This window comes from Gadus chalcogrammus, chromosome 15 (genome assembly GCF_026213295.1).
Source record: "Gadus chalcogrammus isolate NIFS_2021 chromosome 15, NIFS_Gcha_1.0, whole genome shotgun sequence".
NCBI classification, from domain to species: Eukaryota; Metazoa; Chordata; class Actinopteri; order Gadiformes; family Gadidae; genus Gadus; species Gadus chalcogrammus.
The window spans coordinates 17,743,747-17,755,059 of record NC_079426.1 but is presented as its reverse complement, the minus strand read 5'-3'; the positions used below and the strand labels follow the sequence as shown (position 1 = coordinate 17,755,059).

Here is an 11,313-nt window from a genome sequence, read left to right as displayed (position 1 = left end):
GATAAATGAAAAAAATGGTGAACACTGGACATTAAATATTCATTAGGAATTGTGTAGGTCCTTAAATGTTACTGTACTGACTATACGATACGGAGTATTAACGTCCTGGAGGTTGTTTTGTTAATTGCACCAAATGAAGTTGTGCTCTCGAGGAACTTTCCTCATTATGCAAATTTTATGTAATTATAATTTAGGCTCCGCCCACTGCTGAGCATCCCGCGAGCTGCGCTCCAAACTTTCACCGTCTCCCTTCTCCTTCAAAACTCCCTTTAACTTCGGCTGCTTTATTTGTTCCTTGGTTAAAATGACTGAGGCCAGAGAAAACGAAGAGGAAATTCAGTTTCTGCGCACGGTAAGGCCGTTTTCAGTTGTGTCTCTGGTTTATTAAATCATTTACAGTGTATTTTTATGATGGTTTTCCATCCAAACGACTGTAGCACACATGCCGGCTGGCTATTGTTATCTTTGGATGCGGCTGTCTTTATTAAATTAAGAACTGAAACCATTTTTTATTTACTTTAATAACCAATACATTCATTAGGTTAGAAAGGCTGGGCTAGCTTATACCTGTTTCATTACATATTTTATTGTTGACAAATGCACTGTAGGCTAGTGGGCTACTGTAAGTTAAATCACATGCATGCTGCATTAACACTAGTACAACTGTTATAGGTTTAAATGGTAAGTATCATGCAACATTACTCTTATTTCTGCACATTGTGATACTATACAATACTTTACTACATTGTGTTAGCAAATTAAACCTTTTAAAAGGTGTTTCTTTTTTTTTGCGTTTTTTTTTCCAGACTAGAGATTGTTTTATCATGTTATCATTGCTCCAGTGTTTAGAGTACTCGATAACATCTTGCTATTTATACCCTATGATAAAGACATGTCAGAGTGAGCGTGTGACTGATGTGCAAACACACACACACACACAAACACACACACACACACACACACACACACACACACACACACACACACACACACACACACACACACACACACACACACACACACACACACACACACACACACCACATCATCTCGGTGGTAACATTCTATTAGCACTCACAGTTATTGTTTACATGAGCATGAACCTTTCTGTCAATTAATTTAGTTGATCTGAGAGGTTAAGTCTCAGATTACAATTCCTTACAGCAGTTCATCATCAATGTGTATAACATTCTTGCCAAAGTCACTTTAGCGTTGTGAAAGCATTGTAAACATGCTAGGGAACGTCATTAGCGAACGACACAGTAGTAAATGCAACGTAACCACTGTCAGCTCCAGCAACTGACACTGAGAAGGCCCCTTACTGTCTGTGTGTATGATGATGTGTGACTGACAGACTCCAGGGTTCCGTTGATATGGGAAGTGGAGGGGAAGGTGAACGTAAGGTCAGGCACGGCACTGCACTACTGTCCCAACATAGTGCCATGCAGCCTGGTTGCAGAGGTGTTGGTGGTCTGGTTTGACTGTGGAAAGCAGTCATCTGACCTTTGCATCCAGAATCTCCTTAAATAGACAGTGGAAACGGCTCATTCTGTTGACTTGGATATCTGTCCAGGATAGGAATGAAAAGGAGTCGAGCTAGCTTTCACGGCTGATGTGTCTATGCATTTGCGCTTCTTCAAACCTGTGGCTTCTATGTTGATTTTGGCTCAAGCAGTGATCTTTATTAATGTTTGTGTGTATATCTGTGCGTCTGTGTGCATGTGCGTTTATCTGACATTTGTGTCTTCACGTATGTCTGTGTGTGTGTGCGTGTGGGAGAGACTTGTATGGGCATCTCTTTATGCATTTGTGTGTGTGTTTGTGTGTGTGTGTGTGTGTGTTTGTATATGTGTTTGCACGTGCACTTGTCTGTATGTGTGTGTTTGTGTGTCTGCATGTGTACTTGTCTGTGTGTGTGTTTGTATTTGTGTGTCTGTGTGTGTGTGTGTCTGTTTGCGTGTGTGTGTGTGTGTGAGTGTGTGTGTGTGTGTGTGTGTGTGTGTGCGTGCGTGCGTGTGTGTGTGTGTGTGTGTGTGTGTGTGTGTGTGTGTGTGTGTGTGTGTGTGTGTGTGTGTGTGTGTGTGTGTGTGTGTGTGTGTGTGTGTGTGCGCGCACTGGTCGTCTGTGTGTGCCTCCATGTCAGGGGGACGAGGTGGTGTTGCAGAGCACCTTCAGCTCTGAGCAGGAGCAGCTGAAGTTGTGTCTGGCGGCTGAAGGCTTTGGCTGCAGACTCTGTGGTCTGGAGCCCACCTCTAACTGCAAGGTGCGGACCAAAACATCTCCTCTCCAACAGAGATACACCAGGACTAACTAATAATGCAGAACATGCAGTACTACTCTCCAGGGACAAAACAACATTTAGACATTTTAGAAAAATGGATAGAAAAGGGAATGCTGCAGCAAGCAGATTACAAATTAATCAATTAATTCATTAAACCGTTAATTCGGAAATGTGTTACCTTTGAATAACCTATTACATATTAATGATGAGTAGAGGTATAATTCCGACTGCACCACAGTTAAGGAAATTGTTAATAGTTGTATGATTATTAATTATAATGAAACATTTTAAGTCAATAATGAATCTGTCAATAATGAATTTGTATTAACCTCGCTTCCTTTTATTTTTCTATATATTCTCCAGAATGTACCACCGGACCTCTCTGTGTGTGTATTTGTTCTGGCCCAGTGCCTCTCTGTCCGAGCCCTTCAAGAGATGCTGGCCTCTAGGGAGGACCCCACCGCAGGGGTAAGAGTGTCTCTTCACTCTCCTTTTATTCTATCCATTTCTCTTTTCCTTGCTAATTTCTTATTCTTCATTCTTCTCTTTTCCTCGTTCCTCTCTATTTTTTCTCTCCTTCTCATTGCTCCTCTCCTCTTCTCTGTGTTTATCTGTCTTGCTAATTCATAAATGCCCCCTTGATAAATGAGACGGTACAGTGATGACCATTGTTTTTCCAGGCAGTCCCAGACTGTCATCGAACACTGTTGTATGGCCAGGCGGTGTTGTTCCGACATTCATACAGTGGCATGGTGAGGCATATGGATTATGTTAATGGATACATGTTGTGTTATGTATGGAAAGCAGTCATTATTTAATTAATTGCACTTCAAATCTTATGCATCATGGAAAGTTCTAAAAGCTTCCACTTGTTTTAACCCTTTATTTTTACCCACAGTATCTCAGCTGTTTGTCCTCTTCTCTGTCTTCAACTGATAAGCTTGCATTTGATGTTGGTCTGCAAGAAGATAAAGAAGGTAATATTTTTATTGCAATAAAGCATTTCAAACTGCATAATCACGACACTTCCATGAGGAGTTTTACACCCGGCTGCAGCAGAGTGACGTCTATGTATGTGTATGTGTGTCCGTTTGTGTGAGTGTGTGTGTGTGTGTGTGTGTGTGTGTGCATGTGTGTGTGTTTGTGTGTATGTGTTATAGGTGAGTCATGCTGGTGGACTGTCCACCCAGCGTCCATGCAGAGGTCAGAGGGCGAGAAGGTGCGTGTTGGAGATGACCTCATACTGGTCAGTATCTCCTCAGAGAGATACCTGGTAAGTGGAGGCATTTGAAAAGGTCAAACGTCAGAGTAATGTATTTTTAGAGGTCAAACAGTGACATGTAAATTCTATTCCGATACCATATTAACTCAAACACAATGATGTCGTACTTACTCAAACACTATAAGAATACTAAAAGCCAAGCTTCTCTCAGTTCCAGGCAGAAGTGAAAATATACAATGCTTTATATTTGTTATGCTTAATCTTTTTTCTGTAAATGTAAGTATTTGCTGGACAAGGCTCTTTGTCATCATCAGGTGAACCAGTAAATTAGGGTCAGAAGCAGAGGTGAACCTAAAAACTATTCTAAACTGAACCTTGAATCTGTAGTGTTATAAATAGGTCTGTCACGGTTAAGAATTTTCCCTGTGGTAATGTAAGTTGGCTGAGCCAAGCCAAGTTTCCAAAGACGTGGCTTTGGAAGAATGAGAGATCGAATCATTGGGCCTAAGATCATTACAATGCTTAAAAGGGGGTCTGTTCATTGTGCAAGCATAAATGAAACCGCACAGCAGAATTAGAGCTTTGCACGAGGATGGATGTCATGCCACCAAGAAAAGAAAAAAACACAGTCGTCTAAATAGCTTTTTGTGTTTATTAAATCTGCATCCCCTTATTAAGTCAATGTTTAGCTTTTGAATGTACTTTTCACTTGTTTTAACATTGAAATAGCTGCTAACCCTAACCCTAAACCCAAATGCCTTTTTTATACTACCTTTTTTTAGTGTTTAAGAAAGTCTATTTATCTTTATCTTTAAGTTGGAGTTGCCAGCTCAAATCTGCAGGTCATAGAAATGGTCCTGAAGCCCTGATTCTAATTAAGTGGTGATTAGGAACGCATGAAGATGAGTTTTTAACCTAGTTGTGTGCTATCTGATCAGGGTAGTGTTGTGATGCACCACGTGTTTTTTTTTTTTTTTTGCCAGGCACATAAAAGTTTTGATGTGTTCAACTTTTGGTGCGTGGCACAGTGCAGCAACGCTCATCAGGATGACAAAACCTAACAAAATATCCTAGTTGAGTTTCCCAGTCTTTGATTGATGCAATTCAAGTTTGAATGGGGTTGAGCACAGTGCTTGGTATGGTGATGAACATGTTGTAATGGTCTTTGGTCTCCCTCAGCACCTGTCCTACGGCACTGTGCTGGACAACAGGCAGAGTGGGAGGGTGGTGGTGGACGCAGCCTTCCAGCAGACTCTGTGGAGCGTGGCACCGGTCTGCTCTGCCAGTGGAGTGGCTCAAGGCACGGTTTACCCTATTTTTTTTCTCCTTATCACCGCCGACAGAACCAAACTTCTGATTAACAAATCAATAATCCCAGCGTGTCGCTCTGTTGCAGAACGTCTGCGGTCTGTGAATAGAGCAAACTAATTGCTCCATCGCTATTTCAGTAAATTGGAAGACGAAAGAAAGAAGGAAATCTCCTCCGTTATAATTATGCATTACACAGAGTTTGATGATGGCTTACTGAGGTTATCCTTCCACAGATTTTTCTCATCAGTACTACTCTCAAATGTTTAATTATTCATCTTTACCTATCGCAATTATAACTGCAGATGTCACATTAATGAGCTTTATCCCATTATACGTTAGCTTTAGTCTGACTCTGGTCTCAGGTGGTACCTGCAGGCTACCTGGAAGCTTCAGCCTGACTCTGGTCTCAGGTGGTACCTGTTGGCTTACTGAAAGCTTCAGCCTGACTCTGGTCTCTGGTTTCTTCTGGTACTTGTATGCTACGTGAAGGCATTAGCCTGACTCTGGTCTCTGGTCTTTGCTGGTCCTTGTAGGCTACGTGAAGGCATTAGCCTGACTCTGGTCTCTGGTCTCTGGTCTCTGTTCTCTGGTCTCTGGTCTCTGGTCTCTGGTCTCTGGTCTCTGGTCTCTGGTCTCTGGTCTCTGGTCTCTGGTGGTACCAGTAGGCTACCTTAAGTCTTTAGCCTGACTGGTTTCTGGTGGTGCCTGAAGGCTGCCTGAAGTCTTTAGCCTGACTGGTTTCTGCTGGTGCCTGAAGGCTTTAGCCTGACTCTGGTCTCTGTTCTTTAATGGTACCTTTAGGGTCCTTGAAGGCTTTAGCCTGACTCTGGTCTCTGGTCTCTGCTGGTGCCTGTAGGCTACCTGAAACATACGCCAGACGCTGGTCTCTGGTCTCTGGTCTCTGCTGGTGCCTGTAGGCTACCTGAAAACAATAGCCTGACTCTGGTCTCTGGTCTCGGTTGGTACCTGTAGGCTACCTGAAAGGAGGAGACACACTGCGGCTGCTTCACGGACACAGCGACGCCTGCCTCACCCTGCCCTCCAGAGAGTATGGAGAGGAGCTGCAAAGGTCAGTCGGGAGGCTAAGGTCGAAGCCTAACCCTTAACTTCCACTCCCATCCACACTGAAGACAACGTTTACTGTGTCAGCAAGGATATTTAGAGCTACTTTATTGTTCATATCATGTCTATATGTGTGTGTGTGTGTGTGTGTGTGTGTGTGTGTGTGTGTGTGTGTGTGTGTGTGTGTGTGTGTGTGTGTGTGTGTGTGTGTGTGTGTGTGTGTGTGTGTGTGTGTGTGTGTGTGTGTGTGTGTGTGTGTGTGTGTGTGTGTGTGTGTGTGCGCGCGCGCGCGCGCTGCGCGCGTGCGTGCGTGCGTGCGTGCGTGCGTGTGCGTGCGTGCGTGCGTGCGTGTGCGTGCGTGTGTGTGTGTGTGTGTGTGTGCGTGTGTGTGTGTGTGTGTGTGTTTGTGTGCATCCAGAACAATCCATTATGGGATTGGCTCAGTGTCCAGCCAGGCCTGCTCCCTCTGGAGACTGGAGATTCTGCGTGTCATGTAAGTAGTATTAGCAATGACCCAATTATTATTTGTATATGTAATGTTATGCCCACACTGGGGTGTTCAATCTGTATTGGTTTAGCTATTGTGATGGTACTTTTTCGTCTGCTGACAAGAAAACTGTTACTGGTTTTCCTCATTTTGTACAGAAAAGCGTAAATTATGTATTGTTTTGTCCTAAAATAATAAGGGTTATATCAGAATTTTGTTGTCCTGTTAGAATCTGCAGTATCAGTATCTCTGTATCGCATTGCTTTTTCCCCACGGCAACGCCATAGAGGTCCCTCTTTGAAACAGCAGGCGCTGTGGACTGGTGTTAAAAACATTTAATCACTAGAATGTACTTTTGGAACTATTTTCACAGAGCTATTTATTATCGAAGCATGCTGTTCTCAGTTCAAACATGAGATATGAACAGACTCCTTGCAACTCCTTTTAAACTCCTTGCAACCGCCTCTCGCTTTTTGCATGTGAACCATCACAAATGTTAGCATTTGCCTTGCAAGGTAGCCTGCACCCACTATCGTCATTGAGAGGGGAGCGAATATACAAGTCTCCTTCAATTAATAGTAATAAAAAAGTGTGCAAAAGTACCCACGATTATATTTTGGATATGATGATCTTAAGAAAGACTGCAATTAAAAGTAAGTATTCTGAAATTAAAAAAATGCAATACAACTCACAACAAAAAGAACAACATGACATTGGTGTTGTTTTGTTGTTGGTTGTTCCGCTTCTTAACAGGTGGAGCGGGAGCCACGCCCGCTGGGGCCAGCCCTTCCGCCTGCGCCACCTGACCACCGGGAGATACCTGGGGCTGACGGAGGAAGGCGGCCTTCATCTGGTGGAGCGCAACAGAGCTGACGTCGGCACCTCCTCTTTCTGCTTCCAACCCTCGAAGGTCAGAGGTCACACGCTCAACTATACTTTATGTTGTTTGCCTTTTTATTGTTTGGCATAGCATTTTCAGATAAATTGTGTTTACCTAATCCCCTCCTAGTTTGACCTTAACTTATGTCCATTTGCTACTGACAAACAACAAAGTATTCATTTATGTATCTAGGAAAAGGCTCAACCATGCTCTAAAAAGGATGTTGAGGGCATGGGCACGGCAGAGATCAAGTATGGAGACTCAAGCTGCTACATCCAGCATGTAACCTCCGGCCTGTGGCTCACCTACCAGGCGGTGGACGGGAAGTGTGCACGCATGGGGTCCATTCAGCGCAAGGTAGACTACTGCTCTTTTGCTGATCGTTTTCGGTGACTTGTGTGGACGTTCTTAGAAACAAAATACAACACACTGTCAAATGCCATGCGTCTTTTAGTTTGATATGTTAACAATTATCTTAGATCAACCTAGTTTATTAAACAAATGGTCTAGATGTGGTCCTCAATTATTTTAATTAATTATAGCTGTTAATTGGCGTTGGCCTGTCTTACCATCATGTGTTTCATCATTGTGCGTCTAGAAGGGGAGAGTGCTGGGTTAGCGTTTGCTTTCTATTCCATTGACTTACAGAGTTAGCCTAGCTCCTGATTACTTTCCAAAGATTTAAATTTGTTCTGAATATTCACTCAATTCAGAACCCTCAAAAAAGGGAGTGCCAGTAAAAACCCAACAAGTTTGTAGTTTGTCTACAAACACACAGATAATTCGGCACTATTTTTGCAACTAGTGCAATTATAGAATCTGTTGCTTCTGGGTGGTTGAAGCAGAGGGTAGAGTCAGCGGTGCCTCACAGGTAGACAAATAATCACTGCGCCAAAAATAGTGCAGTGTTACAAATTACAATGTTGTTGGGTTATTAATGGCATCCATTTTGAGTAATTGACTATTTGGAACACGTATAAATCTTTGGAGAATAATTACAAGTCAAGTCAACTTTATTTATGTAGGCAGACAACTGCATTCCCCTCACATGAACAGGAGCTAGGCTAATGTAACTCTGCAAGTCAATAAAAGCTACTAACGGAAAGCCATCACTAACCCAGAGAACTCCCCATCTGACCGCACGTTGATGATTTTGGAATTAAACAATTCGTCCTAATCTGGGTAAGACAGGCAAACAGCTATTTATAGATATCTTTGTTTATCCCTTTAAATAATTTGTTATTTTGTACCAGAGCTCTATCTGGTAATGTGATTGAGATTTCTGTGCAAACTTTAATCAAAGATGCTGTATGTAGAATTTAGTGCTATTGAATCCTACACACCTTTAAGATCATTGACTTTAGCATGTGGCTATCGAGCAGCTCTAACCGAGGTTCCTCTGCAGGCCATTCTGCACAGCGAGGGTCACGTGGACGACGGGCTGACGCTGTCCCGCTCCCAGAGAGAGGAGTCGGGCATCGCCAGGCTCATCCGCACGGCGGTTCACCTCTTCACTGCATTCGTCAGGTTCAAACACTCAACCATATTGGCCTCCTGTAGTCTCAGTCCACAGCGGGCTAGAGCCGTGGTGTGTCAGTGGCAGTGATGTCATGGTTAGATTGACGTTGTGACACAGTGATCTGCTATGCATGCTTATTAACGAGTGCCGCTTGATGATGATATGGCTAACTTAAAAATATTTTGATTAAATGTTTATTGAAGAAGATTGATTTCAACTGACTTTACAAAACGAGGTTTAGAAGTTCTGCGTGTTTTGGCCTTCATTATGTAAAATTGTGTGTAGTCACGCTGTCGGAAGCCTTTTCATATCACCTTTTATACAATTGGATAATCAAACCATGCCTTTTCCTAGTGTATTTGTCATATTATATATTTGATTTTTATAGGAAACTGGACGGTCTGGATCAACAAGAAAACGTCTCCTCGGTAAACCTCCAACTAGAGACAATACAACTCTGTCTGGGGGATCTGATTCATTTCTTCAAGCCCCCAGAGGAGGGACTGGGGCATGAGACCTACCAGAACGGCCTGAAGACCTTGAAGAAAAGACAAAGCCTGTTTCAAGAGGAGGTACACAGAGTGAACATTGTCATAACATTACATTTACACCCAACGTTGTTATGCTAGTAATCTTGCATCAAAGGGAACGTTTTGTGCTGTTATTTGGCATTTCTATGTGTTGTCTTGTATTTAGTTTGATCATTTGCGTTGTTTCTGTCGAAATGTTATTGTGTTGTACTTGCATATTTTGTTTTCCTTTGTGTTTTGCTATTTCCTGTTGTGTTATTTGGGTTGTGTGTTCTAATGTTTTTTTGTGTTGTGTTTAATTGTGTGTTATTTTGTTTGTGCGTGTGTCCTTCCTGGCTTTCAGGGCGTGGTGAACCTGGTGGTGGACTGCCTTGATCGTCTCCATCTGTACACCAGCGCCGCTAACTTTGCTGAATCTGTTGGGGGGAGCGGAGAGGGAGAAGGCTGGGAAAGCCTCCTCAATGTTTTCTATCAACTACTGGGTCAGAAGGAATACAAACCACACACATTGATCTTGCTTTAATGAGGATCATTCATCACCATAATGATATGAACGACATAATAACGTTTTATTGGTCAGAAAACAATTAACAACAATGATGGCTCCATAGAATAATAATAATTTTTATTTATTTATTTTTCACCAGTACAATTATTGAGAAATGGTTGTATCTTAGCCGCAGATAGTTAATCAATGTTAATTAATGAGATTCATCCTTCATCGTGAATTGCTATTACTTAAGGTCTACTGTCTTGCATTCCTCTCCAGCGTCTCTGATCAGGGGGAACCGCAGAAGCTGTGCCCGGTTCTCTTCCTCACTGGACTGGCTGGTGGAGAGGCTGGAGCGAACGGAGGCCTCCACAGGTGTGTGGACCTTTGGGGCACTTTTAGCAAATCTAAAAAGGTCAAATCTAAATTTGTCTTTTACGTAATGCTTCAAGGAATTTATTCTTATTTCTGTTCGGTTTAAGCAGTTGATTTCATTGGTGTAGTTGTAGTTTAGCGTTTAGTCTGCTGGAATCTGTCGATGAAACATTTGGAATTAAAAGTCAAAGCAGCCTCATGTTGCTTTAGCTCAACGCTACGCTGCAACGCTGATCCTTCAGTTGGATCAGCGTTGCAAAGCAAACGGAAAAGGTCTATCTTCTTCCATTTATCTTGGGAGATATTTTGACGGGCATCACTCATGATCAAATACCACCTTGGACAGCCTACATTAATCCCTGATGTTTGCTCGGTGGGCTTTAATTAGCAGTCATTATCTGTGCAATGAATACAGAAAACAGCCACAGTGCCGTGGGTGCTCCCTGTAATAGGCGTACTCCTGTCTGTCATCTAAAGGTGTCTTGGAGGTTCTGCACTGCATGGTGCTGGAGAGCCCAGAGGCCCTCAATGTCATTAAAGGGGGACACATCCAATCCATAATTTCCCTCCTGGATAAACATGGACGAAATCACAAGGTCATGCATGAATATATTACTTGGGGTTTGGGAGCAGAGAGGGGAGAGACCTAGAAAAGAAAAAAAGCAATTATCCAATAGCTAATTGTTTTTGTCAATCTCTGTTCTGTTAAATAGGTCCTAAATGTGTTTCTTGTGTTTCTTTTTCTTTTGTCAATGCACACATGTTTATGTATATAGAATATATTATATATATATCTGCAATATATGTACTTTTAAATGTGACATATTTTCAAAGACTTACCGGTATATTCTTTCACAATACAGCGGTTAAAACTATTTTAGATAGTGCCATGGCCCCAATTGTATCGTCTAGATCTGCTGCCTCAAACCATTGTTCCATAACCCTGTCAACGTGTCATTTGTGGGACACCGTGACGGATACCCCCAGGTGCTGGAGGTGCTGTCGTCCCTGTCTCTGTGTCACGGCATGGCCGTGCGCTCCAACCAGAACCTCATCTGTCACGGCCTGCTCCCCGACCGAGACCTGCTTCTGCAGAGCCGGCTGGTCAACCAGGTCACAAGGTAGAGCAGCAGTCGCCCTCTTATGTGGAGGTTTT

At 42.8% G+C, this 11,313-nt stretch overlaps 1 protein-coding gene across 1 annotated transcript in view; it reads left to right on the top strand.

The window, feature by feature from the left end:
* The first annotated feature begins 76 nt into the window (after positions 1-76).
* Positions 77-11,313, top strand: part of ryr2b (ryanodine receptor 2b (cardiac)) — a 73,678-nt gene continuing 62,441 nt past the window's right edge. The window contains 17 exon segments of the mRNA XM_056609997.1: positions 77-352; positions 2,144-2,263; positions 2,645-2,749; positions 2,962-3,033; positions 3,180-3,258; positions 3,442-3,554; positions 4,683-4,803; positions 5,787-5,883; positions 6,295-6,369; positions 7,117-7,273; positions 7,436-7,600; positions 8,649-8,770; positions 9,151-9,334; positions 9,636-9,774; positions 10,062-10,157; positions 10,635-10,753; positions 11,145-11,278. Coding sequence (XP_056465972.1) covers positions 305-352; positions 2,144-2,263; positions 2,645-2,749; positions 2,962-3,033; positions 3,180-3,258; positions 3,442-3,554; positions 4,683-4,803; positions 5,787-5,883; positions 6,295-6,369; positions 7,117-7,273; positions 7,436-7,600; positions 8,649-8,770; positions 9,151-9,334; positions 9,636-9,774; positions 10,062-10,157; positions 10,635-10,753; positions 11,145-11,278 — 1,946 coding nt within the window. The 5' untranslated portion in view covers positions 77-304.